The following is a 27098-nucleotide window of genomic DNA, read 5'->3' as shown; positions in this document are numbered from 1 at the left end:
AATTTTTTTAAAAATATATATATATTTTTAGTTATAGGTAGACACAATATCTTTATTTTTATATGGTACTGAGGATCGAACCCAGTGACTCACGCATGGTAGGTGTGCGCTCTACCTCTGAGCCACAACCCCAGCCCAAGAGGGACTATAATTTATATGTTAATAGTTCCTGTGAAATAGATGTGAGTTTGGAGTTATCTTAGAGAATTCTTAAATGATGATTTGGTTCAGCAGTGCTTTTGTTTCCTGTCTCCTGCATGTAGGGTCAGGTAGGATTTATCCACTCAGCCAAAGTGCTGGTGCAAAGTTGGAATTTTTGAAGATTTTCAATCTGTGTGTGTGTGGGAAATATATATATATGTTTAAAAATATATATCTATTTAAAATATATTTATTTATTATGTATTATTATTTATATATATTTATATGTTTATTTATATTTATATTATGTTTATAGTAATAATTATTTTTATACATTTATTTATATATATTTATTATATATATATAACTTCTCAAGCTCTAACCACACACAATAGAACCATATAGAATATATAATACAAGGAATTCATTGTCAGCCTTTTCTCCTTAGCCATATTAGTCTTCAGGTTTTCTTTGTTTTGTCATTTTATTTAAAATGGCTAAGTGACTTGTAGATGAAAATTTTCTGCCACTAAAGGCCATCTTGATTATCTTTACCATGATTCCTTTTATTTCTTAGGGTGGAATGTGGGTTTATTATTACAGAATGAGTGCTTTTAAGAATGCATGTATGAATGAATAAACCCTAATGAATTTCTCCCACATTTCATAACTGGGTGGAATGAGGTTTTTCTATTTTAGGGGTGGTGTCTCCTGGGGGCAATTTTATTCCACTGTGAACATTTAGTAATGTCTGGAAACATTTTTGATTGTGAATATTCAGAGGTGGGTAGGTAGTGTTACTGACATCTGGTAGGTAGGTCCAGAGATGATGCTAAACATCCTATAGTACACAGGACAGACACGTAATAGAGACTTTTCTGACCTCAAATGTTAATAGTGCCAAGGTTGAAAAACACTACTTTAGGTATAGGGTTCTTTTCTTTTTTTTTTTTAATTTTTTTGTTTTAGTTGTAGATGTACACATACCTTTCTTTTATTTATTTTTATGTTGTGTTAAGTATTAAACCCAGTGCCTCACACTTGTTAGGCAAGCGCTCTACCACTGAGCCACAACCCCAGCCCTATGTTTCTTTCTTTCTTTTTTTTTTTAGTTGTAGATGGACACAGTATTTTTATGTAGTTTTGAGGATTGAACCCAGTACCTCACACACGTGAGTCAAGTGCTCTACCACTGAGCCAGGATCCCAGCCCCTATGTTTCTTTTTTAACTAATAAAATTACTTTTCATTTCAGAGTTTTGAAACACCGTGTTCTTCAATGGGACCTGAAAGTATTCAAGATACAGATCAAGAGGTTACTAATATACTTATTTACTTTGAATCTTTTTAATGAAAATCAGTCAGCCATTTCCTGTTGTTAGTAAAATATCTATAAAATAGAATTATTAATAAAACAGTATCAATAATATCTCCACTTTAATCAATATGTTGGCTTTTATGAAGTCATCAAAAAACATTTTTGAAAAGTATTTCCAGTTACTTGATCACCTTTTTGCCTTTGTTTCTAATAGGCTAATCTATTTTGAAAAACAGTATAGAGCCTATTGGTCACAAAATCTTGAGTTTTGGAATTAATGTTATTATGCTTTTTCATGTTTATTGCCAAAATTCAATATGAAATTAATCTGGTTTTGCTTTTTTTTTTTTTTACTCAGCAATCAGATGAAATAGTTATTTATTGAAAATAAATAAGAGTGCATGAATGTTTTCTCTTTTTACTTATTGCTTCATTTCCCAGCTATAATCTCCTGATTGACCCTCATAGAATATTGAGGATAATTGTGTATTTTCTGGTCCTGAGTTAAAATTAAGTTCTCAAAACACTTTGTATTTTTCTATTTAGGCTATATTGATAGCTTTTTGTTTGTACAATCAGTTGCATTTTTCCTCCTTTTGAGTAATGCCCCTTGATAGAAGATTTCTTATCTCTGCTCTGCAGCTAAGTTGAATTTTCATTTCTTTACACAAGAGTGCAACAGAGAAGCATTTCCTGAAGTGAGGAAGATCTTAAGATCTAGATTTCAATTTTGGATTGTTCATAAACAATACTAGAAATCTTTAGAACTTCACTCATCATCTAGATAATAAGAAACTGTCTCTTGGATACTTTGAAGTGAGAATAAAATGTCTTTTCTCGTCCATTTACTAGGCTTTATGCAAGGAGTTTCATGTAGCATATTTTATTTAATCTTCACAAAAAATCCTAAAAGGAATCAAATATTTAATATTTCTATTTTGTAGATGAGTAAACTGAGACACAAAATAGTGAAATAATTCGCTTGCCTAAAGCTATAGAGGTAATAAGAGAAGAACTATTATGTATATATTTATGAATCTGTTTTTTATCAACTTCCTGCATATTTGTATAAATTTTTTTCTTTCTACAAACTCTCAAGTGATTTAAATAAGAATTAATTGTTTTCTTATTAATCTGCAGAGTAATATTTCACTGAGGTCTTTTACAATTTAGATGCAGATAGTCGAAGAGCTTCATGCTGCACGCGTGGGGAAAAGTGTGGATTTACCTGTGGTACCACCTTCTGGAGAGTTAATGAGTATGGAAATTGACTTGGTGGAAGATGATGTACATTCCTCTGCTGGTATACCTATAAGATAATGATTTCCTGTGTTTTCCTAAGAATTAATGTGCTAACTTTTCAGTTTTACAATATTTAGATGAAAAAATGTTAGAACTCGCTCATTCGAATGAAATCTGGTCTAATATTTTTCTTATCATTTGTTTTATGTCTCTTACATTATTAGGCAATTGGACTTATTTTTTCTTCCTTTTTTGCCAAGAGGCAATAATAAGACTTATGCATTGTTTTCTGGGAGAAGATAATGATAAAGATAGTCCAAAATCTGTTAGTATACTATTTTGAGTTCTCTTTATAAAAATAATAATGCTATCTTACATTCACATTACATTTTTCACTTCAGTAGGTGTTTTTCTGTGCAGAAACTTATTTGATTTCACAAGGCCCTGTGAAATAACAATGCTAATGTTACTGTATTTTCTTTATTTTATACATATTTTGCGTTGCAATTAAGTTTTACTCAGGATATTTAAAATCAGCTTATACTTTCTAAGTGCACAGCCGGACAGGGTGTATAAACGTTATTCCTGCTGGGGCAAATCATTTTATGATTGAAAATAATTTTATAAATAATTTATGATAATCTATTGGGAGATAATTAAGCATTGATTACTACTTTTTCCTTTAAGAATTGGAGTAAAAGAAATTTTATTCTCATTGTCTAAAGGACTTTCTTCTTTATGGAACGCTATTCAAAAACACTCTCCTATGCCATTCTCCATGTCTTAGCCCCAAGACTTCCTGTGATGTTTGCTTTGCACAGATCTTACCTTCTCTGACCATTTGGATCTAGCCAAGTTCCTCCTCCTCCTGCCCCTAACCCTCCTGTAGATTGTCCTTCTACAAACAAGGATTATGTTTCCTGCTCAGGGGAACCTTGATTGTTTGGGTAGAAGTTTACATTACATGGCAACCAAGTGATGAACCAGCTTAAGAGTTTAGTCAACTGTGTGGGTCTCTTGCACAATTAAATTTATAAGACACAGAGGGGTTTCAAAGTGAGTTATCTACATTTATTGATACCAAAAGTTTAGACATTATTATTATCAAGTGTCATGAAATCCTAACTTGGCTCCTTTTCTCTAGCAAATACTGATTCAGACAAAAAGCTTCTAATTGTTATTGACACGAATATTCTGATGAATCATCTCAAATTTGTTAGAATTTTGAAGACAACAGAAATACCAGGTATTTCAAAAACATATTTATAGATTTTGATTTTCCTTCTTGAATTAGTATTTACTATTAATAGTGATGTGGGCTTTATTCTTACAAACACATCTCCCTTTGGATATGATACTAATTTTTTCTTTTTTGTGATGCTGGGGATTGAACCCAGGGCCTTGTGCATGTGAGGCAAGAACTCTTACCAACTGAGCTATACTTCCAGCCCTGGATATGATACTAATTCTAAGATGATCTAATTGTTTATTATAAAATCATTTATATTAGGAACTTAGATTATAGGAAGCAGATCTGCTAAACTCACTCTTTTTTTCTCTAGTTGCATTTAAAAAATACTCTGTGGATCCTTATATCCTCTTTTAAATTTTCACGTTCTATGTATTGTCTCTCTGTTGATTGTGAATTTCTAAGGGGTACTTTAAAACTTTCACTTCTATAGCAGTTTGATTTAGTAGGTCAATAAGTGTTTGGATTCTAAGAAATCTGTTTATATTTTAGGCTTTGATGGACTTGTGTTAATAATTCCCTGGGTTGTTGTGCAAGAGCTAGATCGTATGAAGGCAGGGAAACTACTAAAACATGCGCAGCACAAAGCTATACCTGCAGTTCATTTCATCAATGACAGCCTCAGAAATCAGGATGGAACGCTGTGGGGTCAGTCAATACAACTTGCATCTCAAAAACTTTGTAAGTATTGTTGTTTTAGGGTGCTTACTGATAAACATTTGTTAGAGTGCCTACTCATTATTGGAAGGAAATGGTGCAAAATGTTGTTTTACTCAGCAGTATGTGAAATGGAAAGGACCGTATGGTGGTAGTGGCTTTTTTTTGGTGGTACTGGGAATTGAACCCAGGGGTTTCTTCCATTAACCTGGACTCTTAACTCCATTAATTTTTTATTTGGAGGACAGGGTCTCTCTAAGTTGTTAAAGCTTACCTCAAACTTGTGATTCTCCTACTTCCATCTTATGAGGAGGAGGGATTATAGTTACATATCACCATACTTGACTATTTTACTTACTTTTGAAAAGTACCCAAACAGGTTTTCAGAAGTGTTTATTGAATGTCTGAATATTTCATGGATATTCTTGAAATTTTAGCTGTATTTTCCAGAACCATATATCTTAGAAAAAGTGATAGTACAAATAATCTTGGTACCTTTAGATCAAGATATACTATTCCCTTTAAATCTCTTTTTTGTTTGCTAAATTGAATTGTTTGAAGGTAACTAATGATTTAAATTGCCCATTTTGCATTATCCATGTTTCTTTGAACTGAAGAAAGGAAAATGGGCTGCTATGATTTGTCTCTCTCTGGCTTTCTGATTAAGGCCTGAGTTTCATTTTCCTCGGGCCCATGCCCTGATATAGTTGAGTTCTTTGTAGATTTTACTACCAGGTTGTGAACTCCTAAAGAGTTTATCTTTCAATATCTAGATGCTTAGCATAGGGATCTGGCACAGATTTGGTTCTATGTAAAAATTTATTGCAGAATGAGTGAGTTTTCCAATTTGAATGATCAGAGGTTTAAGTAACATAGGCTAACAATTGAGAGGAAAAAAGGTTGAAAACTGAGAACCTGGTTGAGGCTTATTGGTTAGTATATACTGAGTTTTAGTGTTTGGAGACTTGCCAAGAGCTTTAATGAATGTCTGGGTCCATGCTCCAAATAGTTGTTTTTTTCTTTTTTCTTTTTGTGGTGCTGGGCCTTATGCATGCAAGGCAAGCACTCTACCAATTGAGCTATTTCCCTGGCCCCACAACATTTTTTTTTATACCTTTGTTTTATTTATTCATTTTTATGTGGTGCCAAGGATTGAACCCAGTCCCTCACACATGCTAGGCAAGTGCTCTACTACTGAGTCACAACCACAGACCCTCCAAAGAGTCTTATACAAAAGTAGATCTGAAGTATGTATGGTCCTGCAGTCTGTATTATTAACTAGCTCCTGGGTAATTCTGAGGCAGGTATTATGAGGGCCTTTAAGAAGCTTTATCTTAGGTCATATTCCTACTGTTGCATTATTTTCACAGAAACTGAATTTTTGCTATGTCTTTTAAGACCAGAAGCCTGTGATGTAAGCTGATTAACATTGTTAGAAGTCACTTTTTATGTTCTATCTAGGGTTCCTGTTTTCATTCTCTGTGTATCTCTAAATGTATTGCTTTAGAGCTTAAGGAAAGTAGATACCAGAAACAGATTCTGTTGCTGATAGAATAGCTGTGCAGAGATATTAAACAGATAATTTTTATTTAATTTTTTTAAAACAGATAATTTTAAACATGATGTAATTATATAGTTAAAATCTGTGTCTGAATTGAGACTAGAATTTATAGCATTCGATTTCTAATCTTTTTTGTTTAGTTACTGATCACATTTCTTTGTATTTATTCATTAGGTACATCCTAGTCCATTTTAGTTGTAAACCAATCATTTTATTAAGTAAATAACTATATGTCATGTGAATCTTTTTTTTTGTTTTTAAAGAGAGAGAGAGAGAATTTTTTAATATTTATTTATTATTTTTTAGTTTTTGGCGGACACAACATCTTTCTTGTATGTGGTACTGAGGATTGAACCCGGGCCGCACACATGCGAGGCGAGCACGATACCGCTTGAGTCATATCCCCAGCCTGTCATGTGAATCTTTTTTTTTTTTTCCTTTTATTTTTTTTTATTGGTTGTTCAAAACAATACATAGTTCTTGATATATCATATTTCACACTTTGATTCAAGTGTGTCATGTGAATCTTGATCCAGATTTGTCAAGACATTTTTTTCTTGTCTTTTTATTTAAAAAGTCTTTTGTCTTTTATATATGATTTTTTTTTTTTTTTTTGTACTGGGGATTGAACCCAGGGGCACTCAACCACTGAGCCACATTCCCAGCCCTATTTTGTATTTTATTTAGAGACCAGGTCTCACTGAGTTGCTTAGTAGCCTCATTTTTGTTGAGGCTGGCTTTGAAATTGTGATCCTTCTGCCTCAGCCTCCTATGCCACTGGGATTACAGGTATATACCACCTTGCCTGACTCTTATATGTTTTTTAAAAAATATTTTTATTTGTAGATGGACACAGCACCTCTATTTTATTCATTTATTTTTATGTGATATTGAGGTGCTAGGCAAGAGCTCTACCACTGAGCTACAAACCCAGCCATCAATTGTCTTTCATATACATTTAAAAAAATAAATTTAATTTTTTAGAGCACTTTTAGGTTCACAGCAAAATTAAGCAGAAGGTACAGATATTTGCCATATGCCCCCTACTCCCACATATGCACAGTCTCCTTTATTCTGTATCCCCCACCAGAACAGTACATTTATTGCAACTGTGAGTCTATATTGACACAGCATTATCACCCAGATTCTGGAGTTCGCATTAGGTTCATTCTTGGTGGTGTATGGGTTTTGAGAAATGTATAATTACATGTATCCACTATTACAGCAGCATGCAGAGTGTTTTCATTGTTGTAAAACTTTTAGATTTTTTTGATTTGTAAATACAGCCTAATTATTCATGCGATGGCCAGATTTCTAATGTGCTTATTGACAACTGCCTTTGTTAAATTTGCAGATGGACTGAGTGATGAGAACAATGATGATAGGGTATTAAAATGCTGTCTTCAGTACCAGGATTTATTCCCCTGTTCTCTTGTCATTCTGTGCACGTGAGTTTCATAATTTTACCATTTAAAAAAAAAAAAGCTTATGCTAAAGAATTTTTAAAATCATATTATATCTATCAAATCAAGAATAAAGAAAACAACCATAATTTTCTGAATCTACCACTAAGCATACTCAGTTATATCTGAAAATGTGTTAGCTCTATAGTAATGAAGTTCTTAATTGGATGAAGTTTGATTTCATTTTAATTTATGTACTATTCAGAAAATGTTTGGAAAAACAAGGAAAAAGTCAATATTAAAATCTGCCAGAACTTTTTAGTTGTGAGAGACGAGGAGGTTAGTTTCTTACATATTTATGGGAAAGGAGGTAGTTTATATTGCAATTTGGTTCTGGGTGCCTGGTATGGAGTTAAGACTGGATGGGTTGGAGTCCTGGGTCTGTCACTGGATGGCTTTGTGACCTTGAACAATTTACCCAATATAGTTTCTTCATGTATAAGAAAAAGGGAGAATAATAGTTGTCTCATAATGTTATTTTAAGTATCTAACATATAGTATATAGTATATGTCAAGGACTTAGTATAGTGCCTAGTACATAGATCTTAGTTTTTCACTTCTTTTCTCCTCCTCTTTATCATTGATTTTTAAAAATAACTTAGTTCTGTTATAAAACAGTATAATGCTAAGCAAAATTGTTACTCCTCATAACAATTGAGAAAAGGATCTGAAAGTATAGAGGAGCAGTTTTTGCAATTTTAGTCTGAATATTATTCACACAATTTTATTCCATTGAAATTTATGATTATGTTCAAATTCTGTGTATGAAATTTAGTGATGATAGAGGTGAATCATCCTAAGAGTTTTCTTATAAAGTGGGTTGGTCAATATTATTGTTTAGCTATTTTTGTAGACAATGTTATTCTTTTTGTTACTGAAGTAAATATTGGACATTTCTATCTCAGTTTAAAATTGTGTTTTGATTGAGGACATATTACCTTCGAGCTTATTAAAGGCTGAAATAAAATTTGTAATATGTAAATCAATTTGAATATGAGATAAATTGAATTTGAGAAATAATTGTGTATTTAATAATGTTTAGTTCAGTTGAGAATGAAATTAAATTGGTGAAACATTGTAAGTCTTGCATTATTTATGTCATCACTGTTTTGGGATTAACAGAAATGACAATTTCAGTGAAATTTAAATTGTAGCTGTGTCCTTCTTTTAATTCTTGCATTGTCTTGTTCTAGGTGGTAGCCTGTTTTTTCCTCTTTCCTATTCCCTTCCTTTCACTTTTCTTTTTCATCTATTTTCTTCCTTCCTTCTTTTTTTGGGGTTGGTTATTTCTTTTTTTTTTTTTATAAATAGTAATCATTATGTGTACTGTTTAAGTCTTACCTGTTGTGAAGACATATTTCTATTAAATAGATGATGATAGTGATGTTTATAGTTAATATCAATTGATAATGATAGTAGTAGGAAAAACTCAACATGATTATATAATACTATACATCATCAAATGCTTTACTTAAATTTACATCCCTAAGTTTGGGCCTATAACCCCTAATTAATGTTTCCAGTCCATATTTTTCTTTCTTTCTCTCTCTCTCTTTCTCTCTCTCTCTTTTTTTCTGTGATACTTGGCAGTCAAATCCAGGGATGTTCTACCACCAAGCAACAACTCCAACATTTTCTATTTTTAAATTTTGAGATAGGGTCTTGCTAAGTTACTAAGGCTGGCCTCCAACTTGACAGACTTTCTTCCCAAGCCTCCTGGGTTTATAGGTATGCACCACAGTAACTGGTTCTAGTCTGTTTTTCTTCTAAACCCCAGACTTATATACTCATCTACTTACTTGTTATCTTTACTTATATTCTCATAAACATCTGAAACCTAGCATCACCAAAAATGAGCTCTTGGTTTTTACTTCTAAATTATACTTCCTTTAAATGGAAAGTGCCATCTCTTACCCATTTGCTGAATCCAGCAATTGAATTATTTTTAATAACTGCCTTTACTTCATAATCTGCATCCAGTTAGTCCTGTGCAGTCTTCTTTATCTCCCCCACCACTACCCTTTGTTGAGCCATGTTATATTTATTTTGTTTATTTTTTTCTTTTCTATTCTGAGATTTATTGTGCTATTCTCATACTTGTTCTCCTTCATTTATTCTTCAAAAAGTTACAATGGTTTCTTATTTTTTTTTTGGCAACAAGTTGTTTATTGATTTTATAAGGGAACAGTTGTACACATCAGTAAATGACTCAAGAAGAGTAAAAATAAAATACACTTTAGTAATTAAGTTACAAAGTCAAATAAATGACCATAAATTTCATCTTGAGTTCTTTGACAAAACCAGGAATTATGACTCAAATAACAATATTTATCTACTAATACAAGGAATGAAAATCCTTATTATCACTGGGATAAGGAACTATTTCAAAGATAAGGAACTACCGTGAAGTTTTTCCATTTAATTTGAATATTGCTCTAAAAGCTATGATTCAAACAAAGCACACCAAGAACAGCTCAGTTCCAAAGAGAGAAAAGAAGGTAGAATGAATTGGCATGGAGCTAACTGAATTATCTACATAGTTACTTAGATCAGTTCTGAAACTGTCCCATAAATACCTCAGAAGATTTTTATTTGGCCTGCTAGAGGAAAGCTATGGCATGAAACCCTATATAAATCACTGCCTCAAACTTTATAGCAGTGAGGGGCTAGGGTTGTGGCTCAGTGGTAAAGCACTCGCCTAGCACGTGTGAGGCCCTGAGTTCGATCCTCTGGTTTCTTATTTTTAATTTTTTAAAATTTTTCATTATGGAGAATGTTAACATTTACAGTGAAGAAGAGTTAATAAACTCCTCATTACCCAGATACAACAATTATTTAGATTCTGCCATTGTTACTATATTTCTGTACACTTCACATCCTCCAAAATGATTATTTTTATATAGGTTTTTTTTTGTATTTTGAGTAAATATGTACTTACATTGAAATGCAGTTATTGATTATTGAATGTTGGTAAATAGATGCAATGGTATAGGCCACATCTCTCTTAATATATAGGATACTTCCATTACTCCCAAAGTACTCACATGTCCCTTTGTGTTTTCTCATTTCTTAAGGTAGATGTTAGATCACCTATCTGAGATAGCTATAAATTTCCCAGTAAAAACTGTTTTAGTTCACAAATTTTATGTTATATTTTTATTTTCGTTCAATTCAATCTACTTTATAATTTCCCTTTTGACTTTCTCTTTGACTCACAGGTTATGATGTTTGTGGCTTAAGTCTAAATATTTACAAAATTTCCTGATATCTTTTTGGTATTGAATTAGAGTTTAATTCCATTATGGCTTGAGAGAATAATTTATATAATTTCTATTCTTCTAAATTTTCTGAAGTGTTTTTTTTTTTTTAATGGCCAAGATTTTGGACTGTCTTGGTGTTTTATGTGCCATTGATTCTGCTCTTGTGGATAGAGTGTTGTATAAATTTCAATAGGTCTTCTGTAACCTTGCAGCTTATGTATCTACTTCTGTGATCACTGAGAGAGGAGTATTGAAATCTCCAACCTTTGATTGTAGATTTGTCTATTTCATCTTCCAGTCTCATTTGTTTTGCTTCACTTAACTATGCAAGTAATGAAGCCTGCTTGATGAATTGGGGAATGCACTCAGGTGAAAAAATGGAAGCTTGTAGTGAGAGGCATACATGTTTTGTTTTGGATTGTCTTCTTAAGAGATCTGACCCTTTTATCATTATATGATGCCCTTATTTGTTCTTAATAATACTCCTGATTATGAAGTCTCCTTTGTTAAGTATTTAGCTATTTTAGCTTTCTTTTGATTAGTGTTTATATGGGATATCTTTGCATTCTTTTTATTTTCTATCTATGTCTTTATATTTGAAGTAAATTTCTTGTAGATAACATATGCAGCTGTCCCTTGGTATCTGCAGGGGATTGGTTCCAGGACTCGTACAGATTCCAAAATCTGTGTCCCTCCCTCAGTGCAGATGCAAACATTGCTTATGTAAAATGGCACATTTGCATATTACCTGTGTACCTCCTCCATGGAGATGTTAATATCCCTTATATAAAATGATGTATTTGCATATAATCTATGCACATCTTCCTGTATACTTTTAATCATCTCTTAAGTTACTTATGATATCTACTACAATACAAGTGTCATGTAATTAGTAATACTGTTTAGGGTGCAATGCTATATAAATAGTTACACTGTTTAAGGAACAGTGATAAGAAAAAATTGCAAACATTCAGTATAGATGCATTTTTTTCCTTAATATATATATTTTTTTTTAAAGAGAGAGTGAGAGAGGGGAGAGAGAGGGGGAGAGAGAGAGAGAGAATTTTTTTTTTTTTTTTAATATTTATTTTTCAGTTCTCGGCGGACACAACATCTTTGTTGGTATGTGGTGCTGAGGATCGAACCCGGGTCGCACGCATACCAGGCGAGCGCGCTACCGCTTGAGCCACATCCCCAGCCCTTCCTTAATATTTTTAACCCTTGGTTGGTTGAATTCATGAATGCTGATTGTAGTTAGTTTGTTCTTTTTTGTTCAATCTAACAATTATTTTTCTCCCAGAACTGGGGATTGGAGTCAGGGGTGCTCTCCCTTTGAACTATGTCCCTTTTTTGCTTTTATTTTTTATTTTGGATTGTATATTTTTAAGTGCTATTTCATTATATTTATGTTAATTTATTTATATTCTTTTGAAGAAAAACTTCTTATGGTTGCTCCAATATTTACAATAGACATCCTTACTTTATCAAAATTTATCATGAAATAATAATATTATATTTTCATATGTTATAAAGTAAGGATCTTAAAACAGTATATAGGACTAGGGATATAGCTTAGTGGTAGAGCACTTGCCTAGCAAATGTAAGGCCCTGAGTTCAATCCCTGGTACCAAAAAGAAAACAAACACCAGTGTGTGTATACATATATATATATTGTCCCACAGCTCTTGAATATTAAAAAAAACAACCCTCAATATTATTTTTATTTCACTTTGATTTCTTTTGGTCTGTCTTCAGATTTGTTGATTCTTTTCTTTACCTGTCAAGTTTTTTGATGAACTATTGAAGTCATTATTAATTTTCGTTACTGTTTTCTTATTGCTGGCATTTCTATTTCATTCTTTCTTGTGATTTTCTTTTCTTTTTTTTTTTTTTTTTTTAAGAGAAACCTTTGGGGACAATCTCAGATTCAGTCTTTTGAGAAAGAGAGAGAGAGAGAGAGAATTTTTTCTAATATTTATTTTTTAGTTTTTGGCGGACACAACATCTTTGTTTGTACGTGGTGCTGAGGATCGAACCCGGGCTGCACGCATGCCAGGCGAGTGCACTACTGCTTGAGCCACATCCCTAGCCCTCTTGTGATTTTCATGTCTGTTGAAACTACCTGTCTGATTTTGTATTCTATTCATCTGTTCCATTAGACTCTCTTTTTTTTTTTAAATTGTATTTTAGTTGTAGATGGACCTTTATTTCATTTATTTATATGTGCTGCTGAGAATTGAACCCAGTACCTCACATGTTAGGCAAGTGCTCTGCCACTGAGCCACAACCCCAGTCCCTAGACTCTTTAACTTTTAATCTGAGTTATTTTGTCTCCCCAGAAGAATGGCTTCACTGTCTCTTGTTTCTGAACATGGTTCTGTTGACTGCTTTGTCTCTTGGCTGTGTTTTGTTTTTTTTTTTTTTTCCTGGTCAGATTATATGCGGATTTGGGGGCTTACTTGCTCTCTGATTTCCTTCATTCTGTTTCCTCCTTAACTTTCTAGATGTTCTAGTCATTTGTACTCATGGTTCTCTGGTATTTCCAGTCACTGAGGCTGTGGCTTTCTGTTGTCATATGCCGTTGGTGAATGGAAGAGTGCCTTAAGCAAAAAAGAGAGCACTGTATAACTTCCCCAATGTAGCCTATATCTTGAATTTAGACTCTCCTTAGGTTCCTTCCACTTGTTACTACTTTCTGGTGCCTTCAGGTGTTAGTTTTTTTCTCATTTTTTGTTCAGATTTTGTAATTCTTTTATGCAGTGGGAAGGTTAGTCTGACCAAGCTACTCTGCAGTAATAGCAGCTGGAAATCTCCTGGGCTCCAGAGTAACAATTTAACAAATAAATCCAATGATGTTGCTTTCCCATTGAGGCCCTTTTATATTTTTTCATTATTATTGTCCTAACCTTTTTCTGTAACCTCTCATAAACTGGTCTCATGCTGTGTTCTAATCACACTGACTTCCTTGAGCAAACAGCAGATTCACATTACTTGTTTTATGTTCATTCTGAGTAAGTTTGCAATTGTCTGCTCTGTGTAAATTATTTCTCCTCCTATGGTTGTTAATGTTTATTTCTCTTTGGATGAACATATACCTGTGTTCAAATTTGATTCCCACATACTGTATCTGATCCTGGACAAGTTACTTAACACCTTTATATCTGTGTTTCTTTTGTTAAATGAGCTACAGCTAGGACCGTAACTCAATGGTAGAGCATTTATCTAGCATGTGTGGCATTGGGTTCGATCCTCAGCGTCACATAAAAATAAATAAAATAAAGGTCTAACTACAACTAAAAAAATGTTTAAAAAACAAAACATCAAATTCTTTTTAAAAAAATGGTGGGGACTGGGGATGTGTTTCAAGTGGTAGCACGCTCACCTAGCATGCATGAGGCACTGGGTTCGATTCTCAGCACCACATAAAAATAAAATAAAGATATTGTGTCCACCCAAAACTAAAAAATAAATATTAAAAAAAATGGTGATAAAATTGGTATCACTTCCTCAGAGGTTTGTTGTAAGGATTCAGTAAATATAAATATATCTAAATATCACTTAGAATGGTGCCTGGTGCCTGGGAAGCACTTAGTAAATAATTATTATTCTCCAAAATTCATGATATGGCTCTACTATGTAAAAATTTCTTTATCATCTCTATTTATAGAGAAATTATTATTCTTTGTTAATACATATACTGAGATTTACAAGCCTATGAGTAGATCTCATGTGTTTTTTGAGTTGCCATATGATTTATCTTATAAAACAATATTTTTCCTTCTAACCTCAACCTCAGGGATGATAGAAATTTAAGAAACAAAGGCCTAATAAGCGGTGTGAAGTCACTCAGTAAAGAAGAATTGAGTGGAGAGCTGTATAACTTATCTCTGAACACAGATTTGTGTCATCAGCCTTGTGTTTCTAAGCAACGATTGAAAGCAGGTAATATTTTTATTGTGAATAACTGGAAATATATCTTTTATGTTCTAAGATTTGTAATAACATTTCAAGTTTTAATCTTGTACTTTTAAAATGACATTAGATTTGGAATACTTGCTGGCATTTAAATCCTACAAGTAAATGAAAATTATAATACTAATACAAAAAATATCATAAACATGACATTCTGTGTATACTTTTACAGATTAACTTGATTTTAACCATATACTCGCATATAGTTTTACATATTTAAAATTTTTATTTTATTTATTTTTTATTTATTTTTTATTGGTTGTTCAAAACATTATTATTATTATTATTATTATTATTATTATTAGTTGTAGGTAAACACAATACCTTTATTTTATTTTTGTGTGGTGCCGAGGATCGAACCCAATGCCTTACACATGCTAGGCAAGTGCTTTACCTCAGAGCTACAACCTCAGTTCTATATATTTATAATTAATGTGTGCATGCTCATTTGTACCTTGCAAAATATGTAGTAGCTATAAGAAATAATCATTTCAATTGGGGAGAGTAGTTTCTTTTTAAAATTAGCTTCATATTTGTAACTTCCTATTAATGCAGTAAAAACCTCAGCTAGTAATAATTGAGAAACTCACAAGACTCTAATAAGACTTTTTCTAAAATTTTAAACTAATAAAAAAGAAAAGTAAAAGCAATACTGTTGTCTTACCTTCCTTTAACCAGAATAATTTCTTCTGTGGCTTGATAATTGATGGAATATTATATTAAATGACATCATGTATAAATATATCCCACTTTTTCCCTCTGTGGAAAAGTAATTATTGAGGTCTTTACTAGATTGTACTTTTTATATATAAATGCACAAATATTTATACTTATACTACCTATTTGCCCTTTTTCTGTGAATAGCACACATTGTTGTAATATTAAAAAAAAGGCATTGGGGGGAATAACAGGATATTCTAGTTTATGGTTTTTCAGGGATCATGTGCTTTTGGTTTGCCCATTATTTTAGTGTCATTTTAAATTCTTAGTTTTTATTTGTAGAGATAAACCACTTAAAGTTCTTTTTAAAGGGGAGGGCATGAAGATGCTTAAACCAAAAATTTTAGTCCTTTCAGAATAATTTATTGATGTGAGCTGAGTTTAAAAATGTGTACTATTTTGGAAGAAAACTTGCTTCGTTGCAGTTTTTAGTTTTCTTTCTTTTTTAGTTGAAGATGGACACAATACCTTTATTTTATGTGGTGTTCAGGCTCAAACCCAGTGCCTCACACCTGCTAGGCAAGCACTCTACCGCTGAGCCCCAGCCCCAGCTCCAGTTTTTAGTTTTCTATTGTAAATAAATTCAAGGCTCTCTTGTAACTCTCCTTTGTTTTGAAAATAATAATATTAATTGTAGTTAAAAATCACATTTTTTTTTTTTACATTTCCATTGGAGTAAAAATATTTAGTTCCCTTTTTTAAAAAGATAAAACATTGGCCACAATAGTATATTTATGTTGCATCTAAAATGACTATAGTAGAAATGCATGTTTCTAAGTTAAGTATTTCTAGGTAATTCAAATACTAATTACATATGAATTGTTTATTATTTATGACCAAATACTACTTATTTATAATATTTACTTTTAGTGCCCTCAGTAAAGCCTGTTAACTATTTGTTTTAAAGAAGCAACACCAGTAGAAGAGAGGTCTGATGAAAAGTCTAAAAATTCAGGACTGTCCATTCGACTTGAACACATAATATCTGATCTTGAAAAATCTCTTGGAACAGCTTTATCTTCAATATTAGAAACAGAAATGAAAATTGCTTTTGGAAACCTTTGGATGGAGGTGATTAGTTCAACTTTATTAATTGAAAATTTCTTTTTTTATTATTGAAGATTTGTTATTTTAAGAGATAACTATATCACATCAATCTTTTTCTCCATGCTTTTGAAAAAACTTTGATGGTTAAATGATATATGTCTTAAGGTTTGGGAATACATATTATTATTTCTTTTTATCAGTCAACATGTATTTATGGCACATATATTGTGTGTCAGACACACTGCCCCATGGAGCTTAAATTGAATCCAGAAAAACTTTACTCTTTAATTTCTTTTGAATCAAAGTGTCTGATGTAAGGAATCATGTCAGATATTTTTCATTAAAAAAGTATATTTTTGGTTTATGCCATGTAAACATGAATATCAAAGTACAAATTTATCTCATTAAGACATTTTGAATTTTCTTCCCTTTTTTTTTTTTTTGTGTGTGTGTGTGTGTGTGGTGCTGGGGATTGAACCCATGGCCTTGTGCATGAGAGGCAAGCACTCTACCAACTGAGCTATCTATATCAGCAGCCTTAAATTTTCTTTAGGTTAATATTTTTCCTTCAATTCAACAAAACACCTAATTTAGCAATTGTGATCAGTTTAATCTTTGTTTGATTTTCACATTTATAGCTACCAGAAACATTATAGCCCATTAATTGTAGCTTGCATCTTGATCCAGCTTTTCAGTGAAATTCTAATATCTTCCATTCTGATATCTTTGCTACTTTATTACATTATCAAATGGTGAACCAAGAGGATGAAGAATGATAAGAAGATTCTAGAAGGGTTGATTTAAGTTGGTTATTTCATTGTAGAAACATGAATGACTTAAGAGCTGTGACTTCTTTTTTTTTCTTTTTGTAGTTGTAGATGGACAGCATGCCTTTATATAAATTGTTTATTTTTATGTGGTGCTAAGGATCAAACTCAGTGCCTCACACATGCCAGGCAAGTGCTCTGCCACTGAGCTATAGCCCCAGCACCACAGCTGTGCCTTCTTATCGAACTAAATGATCAGTTATTCTCTTTGACATCTTTTTTCTACATAAAATTTTCCCCCCAGTTCTATGAAACAATTAGTTTGATTTCTTCATTGAAATGATTATATTGAAAAGTAGATTGAGGGATCTTAACTGATTAAAACTATGTTTCCTCTCTGATTGGAAGTAGGTTTTCTTTTTGTATTCATGATTCCAGAGACCACAAATATTAATAGTAATATGAATTAAATAGTGTAATGGAATTATTTTAAGATGATTAGTTTTTAATAAAATATCTTTTAATTTAAAAAGAATTCAACTAACTGTATTTTCCCCTAAAGTATATGTAGGAATTCCTAAATAGATGTATTTGAATAATTGGAATAATCAATAAATTCATAGATGTTAATCTTCTTAAATACTTTTTAGATGCTGTACTTGAAACCACCATGGACTCTAATACACTTATTACAGTGCTTTAAAAAACATTGGTTGGCTGTGTTTGGATTAGTTATGAAAAAGAACTTGCTTTTAACTGTTGAGAGACTATATGAAAATCTCTGTAGAGGTATGGATCTTTTTTTTCCAATATTATATTAAAGTATTAATTCAAATCAGCAGATATATTCCATGAGATGTAAAGATGAATTAAAGAAGTTTATGGATTAGCTCCTAAAAGAGTTCACTCTTAATTTCTTTATTTTTGGTACTGAAGATTGAACCTAGGGGCACTTTACCACTGAGCTATATCCCTGTTCTTTTGATTTTTTATTTTGAGAGAGGGTTTTGTTAAAGTTATTGAGGGTCTCACTAAGTTGCTGAGGCTGGCCTTAAACTTGGGATCCTTTTGCTTCAGCCTTCTGAGTAGCTAGATGCTTTAGACAGCTTTCCATTGCTCTGACTAAAAGACTTGATAAGAACAATCGAGAGGAGGAAAAGTTTATTTTGGCATATTTTTTCAGGGGTTCAGTTCATGGTCAGTAGAGTCCATAGCTCTGGGTCTAAGGTGAGCCGAGCATCATTCATTGAGCGAAGGGCAAGAAGGAGGAAAATAGCTCAGGACATGACATGCAGGAAGCAGAGAAAGAGCTCTGCTCACCTGGGAGAAAATATACCCCAAAGGCACACCCTCAGTAACCTACCTCCACCAGCCATACCCTACCTATCTACAGTTACCACCCAGTTAGTCCCTGTCAGTGATTTAATTCACTGATATGGTCACAAAAAATAATCTAATTACTTCACCTGTGAGCATTGTTGCATTGTATCACACATGAGCTTTTGCCAGACATCACATATCCGAAAAAACACTGGGATTACAGGTGTATTCTACCACATTCATGGCTGTATTTCTTTTTTTCTTTTTTTAATATTTATTTTTTAGTTTTTCGGCAGACATAACATCTTTGTTTGTATGTGGTGCTGAGGATCGAACCCGGGCCGCACGCATGCCAGGCAAGCGCGCTACCGCTTGAGCCACATCCCCAGCCCTGTATTTCTAATTTCTAAAGGGAGTTTGCAGCATTGTTGATGTTCTTGGATATTGTGAAAATATAATATTTTTTTGTACTGGGAATTGAACCCATGGCCTCCTGCATAGTAGGCAAGCTCTGTACTACTGAACTACATCTCCAGCCTCTGAATGTATGATTTTTAATGGTGTTCAGTTTGAAAGCTTTTAAAACTGTATTTATAGTCTATTCAGTTATACAAGTAGAATTAATTATAGTTTTTTTTTTCATTTCTCACCATGTTAGACACAAACTTTGAACCCATTCTTGTATTGTATGTATCAAGGATCTAAACCATATGAAGAAGGAATAGGAAATCTTTAGTTTGGGAGCATAGCAAATTTTAGAACTGGAAGAGATGACAGTGAATCGCTGAGTTGGTGGTTTTTAAACCATGCTAAATAGAACTTTCGATTTCTAGGCATACCTCTGCTGCCACCTGTAGGTAGGGGGTGGCAAGAAAGGTGAGGGGAGCCTGGTAGGTAGGTGCTGCATTTGAACTTTAACCCCAACATTAGCCAGGTAAGCCTTTTTTTGTTGTTTTCTAAATCTGTTCAATTCCATGTAGCAGTTGAAAGAGATTTTCTGTTATGAAGAAAAAAATATGAAAAGTGCTGATCTAATTTTATTAAAGCTTATGTTTTATGATCAAGGAAATTAGCTGAGATGGGAAAGTAACTTGTCCAAAGCCAAAGAGCTAGATTTGTCTTTCTATACCTTTAAAAGGTAAAGTATGATTATTATTACAGGTTCAGATGGTTCTTAGCTTTTTTTTTTTTTAAAGAGAAAGAGAGAGAGAGAGAATTTTTTAATATTTATTTTTCAGTTCTCGGCGGACACAACATCTTTGTTTGAATGTGGTGTTGAGGATCGAACTCGGTCTGCACGCATGCCAGGCGAATGCGCTACCGCTTGAGCCACATCCCCAGCCCCCAAGTTCTTAACTTTTTCGAAACTCCTCACATGATCTGTTCTGTTTATTGTTTTATGTATTAGTTATATTCAGTCTACTTCTAAAAACCAACTGTGGTGTCTTATAATAACTTGACTACAAGAGGACATTAAGTTAGGCTTAAAAGCACAAAAAAAAGCCAGGCATGGTAGTTCATGCTGGTAATCCCAGCAGCTTGGGAGGCTGAGGCAGGATCGAGAGTTCAAAGCCAACCTCAGCAACAGCAAGGCGCTAAGCAACTCAGTTTATTTATTTATCTAAATAAAATACAAAATATGGCTGGGGATGTGGCTCAGTGGTATAGTGCCCATGAGTTCAATCCCTTCTACCATAAAAAAAAAAAGCACAAAAACCATGTAATGAAGAATAAGATTAATTTACCATATTTACTAAAGAAACATGCACAGTTATTGGAACACTTTGGCATATATTTTTAACAGTAAGCTTCCTAGAGGCTATGATACCTGCTCCTCGCAAAAAAGGCATATTCTAGGTAGTTATACCTCTTTCTCTGTCTCTCCTCTCTAGTGTAAGCTCTTTGAAAGCATTTTATAGTGTTCAAAATTCCTTCTGGGATATTTAAAACACCTGATGTTTCTTATCCATGGTAGCTGTTGAATGAATATCTGCTGTTAGATGTTACCAATTTTTTAACAAAAGACTTTTGTGGCATTTCCTTTAAGTATAGATGTTATTTTTTAGGGCTATTATTTTATAAGGGACATGGAACAACCTTAGTTGGACATGTCTTCAGAGCAGTTTTGCTAAACGTGTGGAAACATTTTTCATATAGGGATATAATTTAGTCTTTTATTTTATTTATTTATTTATTTATTTATTTATTTATTTATTTATTATTGGTGGACACAACATCTTTGTTTGTATGTGGTGCTGAGGATCGAACCCGGGCCGCACGCATGCCAGTCGAGCGCGCTACCGCTTGAGCCACATCCCCAGCCCTAATTTAGTCTTTTAAAAGGGAGTAAAGTGCATTTTATAGACAGGTTAGTTTTAAAAATGGGTATCTAGTTGCTATCTTCCATTTTCTAGTGGTGGGCCTTGTTCTGCTCTTTCATGCACCTAAGAGATGATAGGTAACAGCTCTAAATGGTAATAGGGAAGGAAGTGAAAAGGAAGGGACTACCTTCTGCTTAAAAATTATTTTTGCATTCATTGTGTGCATAGTTTATTGGTCCTTGATCTAGAAGAATCTGAAGCCTATTTTTAGTGACTTTTGAAGAATACATGGTGGGATTATAAAAATACTTCCTATTTTAAAATAACTTGTAATTAGAAAAAAAATCTCAGTTTATAATTTTGTTTATCTTTTAGTAGTATCTTTAGCTGTTGAATTACATAGATGTGTCTAAAATTTTGTGGAAAGTGACTAATAATTTTTATCAGCTTTGTTATCCAGATTAACTTTACTCTGAATAATTATTGACCCATATAAGTCTTAAACTATTTCATCCATATTGATTTTTGTATTGTATCTTTGTTCTCAATTTATCATTGTTATTCCCTTTTCCCCATAATCTTTGTAAACAAATTTTGTAAGATAGGAATTATTAATTCAAGGACTTAAGCTCTACTAAACATGGACTACATTGGAGAAGCACCCATAAAAGAATCTGGGTGCAGTGGCGCACACTTATAATCCCATGGGTCAGGAGGCCGAGGCAAGAGGATCTCAAGTTTAATTCTGTCCCAAAATAAAAAAATAAAAGGAGCTGGAGATGTAGCTCACTGGTAGAGTGCTCCTAGTTTCAATCTCCAGTACTAGACACACATACACACACATGAAAAGGGAGGATAAAAAGCTATGCCCAAATATGTCTTTCTCAGGATGGGGTTGTGTCTCAGTGGTAGAACTCTTGCCTAGCACATGTGAGGCACTGGGTTTGATCTTCAGCACCACATTAAAAATAATAATAATAATAATAAAATAAAGTTATTAAAAATGTACTTTTAAAACTTAATTTGATTTTTCATAATTTCAAAAGCAAGTTCTTGTTGTGTAAGTAATAAAGAGGAATATTTTTAACTCCTAATGCCAATGAAAAATCATGTTGTGACTATCAAATTGTGAACATTAAAACAAAAACAAAACAAACACATTGTAGCATGGTTATTTTGCTTTTGAAAACTGTTAGATTGTATTATGCCTTAATAATGGAAAAAAATTTCTGTTTTTTGAGTTTTGTGACAATAGCAATTTATTTAATTTTATTGTTCATAACTTTATTTTTAATTTTCATTCATGGCTGTACTAGGGATTGAATGCAGAGGCAGTCTACCACTGAGCTACATCCCCACACTTCTTTATTTATTTTGAGAGAGGTTCGTGCTAAGTTGCTAAGGCTGGCCTCCAACTTGTGGTCTTTCTGCCTCAGCCTCTTGAGTTGCTGGGATTGCAAGTGTGTGCCATCATGTTGGCTAGTTTGAGAGTTAATGTAAGCAGTTGTAACTCCTTAAAAGAAAATTGTTGTACTTTAAATTACTATTTGTAGACTACCTTACTTTAATTTACAGGAAAAAAAATTGTTTGCTTCTTTTGCTTCTCGCTGATATCCAAATTTTTATTTTCTGCTGATATTTTGGTGTACACACCAAAATATAACACATTTTCAATACATTTAGTATGAAGTTTCTTATTTTGAAGGTAAATCACTATATAATTAATTGATCATGACAGGGACCACATGTAATTTACATGTTTGCCATTAAGATGGGACTCCCCTTTTGCCTTCATAATAATTTGAATGTGAAATGGCTTCATTTTTGAAAATCTGTGGTTTGACTTGTTCAGTGATTGTTTCTTTTCTCTGAAAATGTAATGTTCTTTTATTTGACTTTGAAGTTGGACCATGTTGAGGGAACTCCTGGAATCTGAATACAGAACACCAGTCAACTTGAAGGACTTTGTGTATAAATATTTAATTGTTGCTTTTTATATAAGAGGGATGGATTAGGAGTGGTATATAGATATAAATGTATACTCTTCTTAAATTTCAAAGTAGTATTAGCATAATGTCCAGAGTCATTTTGTGTTGTATACTCACTCTTACATGGTTTTCTTTCTTAAATTTCTCTTACCAGCTAATAAGGCAGTGGATTTTACAACAGTGATCTTCTTGCTTCAGGATTCTAAAAGTTTGTTACAGGCTTTCAGTACAAGGTCAAATTATGATGGTATTCTTCCACAGGCCTTTGCTGAAGTGAACAAACTGCTCCAAACATGTACAGAGGTAAGATAGCTTGGGAATGCCATTTAAAGTAGCTGGTCATGTGTTCTAAAAATGTGTTTAGCAGACAACAGTAGTTACAGGATAATTTAATTCTAACTAAGGCTGACATACTAAAGCCATTAAGTAAATATTAAGTAAATTGAATTGGGTATAAGCAACTCTTATCACTAGTTTTGAAATGCACATCCTTTTATGGAAGAAGTGTCACGTGTCACATCAGTTGCTGGTATTTTATATTAACTCATTTATGGATAGAAGAAAGCTATTGCACTATTTATTTCCAGTGCCCTAAGCCAGTGAATCTCACATGCATTAAAAACCAATAGGAGATGTTTTTGAACATGCAGATGCTAAGAATCTATTAAGTTTTATACAGTAAGGTTTTGCCAGTGATGTCCTATTCTTTTTTTATTTTTTATTTAGAAATAATTGCAAAATTAAGAAAAAGTTGCAAGTGTGGTACAAAAATATTCCTGTATAAATTCTTTAGCCTGAGTCCCCAAATGTTAACATTTTATTACATTTGCTCTGTTGTTTTCTCTATCAATCTACATATCTACCCATGTGGTTTCTCCAAGCTGTATTATATTGATCATTTGTTGAAGATGTGATGCCCCTTTACCTTGAAATATTTCTATGTGCAGTTACTTAAAAAAAAAAGAATCTTATGTGTTATAGGCTAATAAATCAGGAAATTAACATTGATAAATACAGTTGTCTAATCTGCAGACCTTATTCAAACTTCACCAATTAACCTATGAATTTGTGTGTGTGTCTTTTTCTGGGGATTAAACTCAGGACCTCATACATGTCAGGCAAGTGCTATACTACTCAGCCACATGAATTTTTTTAAACAAGTGATTTTTTTTTAAACATGTGATTCTTTTGCAGTTACCCTCCTACTGATACCGTTTTATGATATTTAAACTTAACTATGTAAGTTTTGTCCCAAGTAATACCTTATTTCTTCAGTCTTCTAATTTCAAATTAGAAAAGCCAGGGAGTTACTATGTGTCAGAAACAGCTTAAAAAACCCCAGTGTCATAACTACTAGGGGATATATTAATGGAACTTTTATCTACTATATATTATAGAATATGTATATATTAAAATGTAATATCTATGTACTTAACATGTAATATATATATTCTATAAGAATAATATATTACCTTTTATAATTATATATTATGTAGCTTATAAGTTGAACTTTATATTACATAAAATATATACAAAATATCATGTTCTCCTTTTTCACTGCAGAACTGAATTGGGTGGGTTTATCTCACTTATTTTTTTTTTTCTTTTTTGGGGGGGGTACCAGGGATTGAACTAGAGGCACTCAACCACTGAGCCACATCCCCAGCCCTATTTTGTATTTTATTTAGAGACAGGGTCTCACTGAGTTGCTTAGCACCTCCCAATTGACAAAGCTGGCTTTGAACTCGTGGTCCTCCTGTCTCAGCCTCCCGAGCCACTGGGATTACAGGCGTGCACAGCCAGTTCTGGCTATCTCATTGATTTTTCATGGTCAGTTAGGCCCACTACCTATGAAGTAATTGTAGGATTAGATGACACTAATCTTAGTTGCTGAGAAAAAAGAACTTACTTGCTATTTAATAAAATATCTCAAAGAGTAAAAGAAGCATCTTTTTAAAAATACATATTAACTAATAGGAAATATGTGATCATTTTTGAGGAAAGAATTAAGGGACAAATTAAGAGATGCATCAGATTTGATAAATTTTTAGTAATGTCTCAGTAACTTCAGAAACAGTAGATTACTTCCAAAGATAGAATAGCTCAATATAATAATGATTAAAAAAAAATTCCACCTCCTAATTTATCAAGTGTAGAAATTTTTTTAAATGGTCTTTTGGTTTAATATAACGAAAACATTGGTAGTTTTTTATTTATTTATTTTTTTTAATGGCTTGTTTGACTTTTTAAACTGTTGGGGAAGAACAGACTTGGGAATTTAAGGAGTCACATCTTGATTGTTGTACTTGGATTGTATCAGGAAAGATATCTCTTCCCATCACAAAATTGAGTCCTAAATCATATTTTTAGTGAAACAAATGCAGTGATACTAAGAAGCTTAGTTTTTTTAAAAAATATTTTTCAGTTGTAGATGAACACACAGTATCTTTATTTATTTTTATGTGGTGCCGAGAATCGAGCCCAGTGCCTCACACATGCAAGGCAAGTGCTTTACCACTGAGCTACTGCCCCAGCCCCTTAGTTGGTTTTGAATTAGAGAATAAAACAAAATATTAGGGTTGATTGAGATGAAAATAATGTTCTCAAAGTTTCAAACTCTTATCAGTTGGAAGCCTGGAGAATGGGAAGTATCATCAAAACGTGATATTAAAATTTATTGTCAGTTATCTAATAATTGCATGCCTGCTGTCTATACGTTGCCCAGTGGATATGTAAAACTATTGAATTGTTGTACCATAAGTTATTCATTCTTGAATTTTCAGTTTCTACATTAGCAAAATTCATGAAGGTGATTAGTGAAGAATCTAGGTGACACCCTCATTATTTCCTTTCTTAACACTTGACATTAGTGCAATTGCTTGAAACCGTTTGTTGTTTCCAGGATTAGAGCTTTAAAGTGTTGTTCCTATAGCTTGGCCTGGTGGTGCATGCCTTTAATCTTAATGACTGTAGAGCTTAAGGTAGGAGGATCACATATTAGAGGCCAGCCTCAGCAATTTAGCAAGATCTTGTCTCAAAATAAAATATTAAAAGAGCTGAGGATATAGCTCAGTGATGAAGTGTTCCTGGGTTCAGTCCTCAGTACCAAAAAGTAAAGTGTTGTTTCTTTATTTTCATGTCAGAAAGAATTCACTATCTAAGTAAGCCCAGGAACATTGTGACTTAGCTTATTCTTTAAAATTCACGTTCAGGCCGAGCATAAAGGTGTATGCCTGTAACCACAATGGCTTGGGAGGCTGAGGCAGGAGGATTGTGATTTCAAGGTCAGCCTCAACAAACTTAGTGAGGTCTAAGCAATTTAGCGAGAACTTATCTCTAAATCAAAAAAATAAAAAAGGTTCAATTCCTGGCCCCTCCCCTCCAAAAAAAAAAAAAAAGAAAATATGTGTTCGGTAGGAGTTGTTTTGTAGGATGCATCAGATGTGTTAAATTTTTAGTCATGTCTCAGTAACTTCAGCAACAGTAGAATACTTCCAAAGATAGGATAGCTCAATATAGTAATGGTTAAAAAAAAAAAAAAAGAGAATTCCACCTTCTAATTTATCAAGTGTAGAAATTTTTTTTAAAAAATAGAAATATTTATATTTGTTTGCTTGAAAGGCTTCTGAGAAACTTAATAGTTTAATGGACTAACATCATTTCCAGATTTTTATGTAAATGAAGTGAAACTAGGAAAAGGATATGCACATACTCGTGCACACACATTTATTCTACAAGTCTCTTACCACCAAAAAAATAACACTTATTTTATCAGCCTTTGAAATCTTCCTTTTTTCAACATGGAAACTTAACCTTGGAAAATAGAGTAATTTTATTGAAGTTCATAAAGCAGGTTATAGTAGAACAGAAATCAAAAACCAATTTTTAAACTCTTAGGTAAAAATTTTTTTCTCATTCTCTTGGCTTTTTAAAAAAATTTTTCTCCTCTCCTCCCCTCGCTGAGAATTGAATCCAGGGCCTCTTGTCATTGGCCATGCTATTTGCTGTGCTGTCTCCTTTCTGAAACCTCTCTATTTACCTTGGCTTCTGTTGCTATTGTATATATGTGATTC

At 32.9% G+C, this 27098-nt stretch overlaps 1 protein-coding gene across 4 annotated transcripts in view; it reads left to right on the top strand.

Annotated features, from left to right (window-relative positions):
- Positions 1–27098, top strand: part of Swt1 (SWT1 RNA endoribonuclease homolog) — an 89064-nt gene that overhangs the window by 23353 nt on the left and 38613 nt on the right. For 2 of the 4 annotated variants that reach the window (XM_077802290.1, XM_077802288.1), the window contains exons 6-14: positions 1396–1455; positions 2632–2761; positions 3845–3946; positions 4442–4630; positions 7522–7615; positions 14687–14832; positions 16490–16653; positions 18047–18185; positions 23180–23328. In XM_077802290.1, the coding sequence (XP_077658416.1) occupies positions 1396–1455; positions 2632–2761; positions 3845–3946; positions 4442–4630; positions 7522–7615; positions 14687–14832; positions 16490–16653; positions 18047–18185; positions 23180–23328 (1173 nt within the window). The remainder of the gene's footprint in view (positions 1–1395; positions 1456–2631; positions 2762–3844; positions 3947–4441; positions 4631–7521; positions 7616–14686; positions 14833–16489; positions 16654–18046; positions 18186–23179; positions 23329–27098) is intronic. The other 2 variants (XM_077802289.1, XM_077802291.1) reach the window with 2 other exon arrangements.

Source organism: Urocitellus parryii, chromosome 9 (genome assembly GCF_045843805.1).
Source record: "Urocitellus parryii isolate mUroPar1 chromosome 9, mUroPar1.hap1, whole genome shotgun sequence".
Lineage (NCBI taxonomy): Eukaryota > Metazoa > Chordata > Mammalia > Rodentia > Sciuridae > Urocitellus > Urocitellus parryii.
The sequence above is the reverse complement of the archived record's forward strand: the minus strand, read 5'-3'. Positions and strand labels throughout refer to the sequence as shown.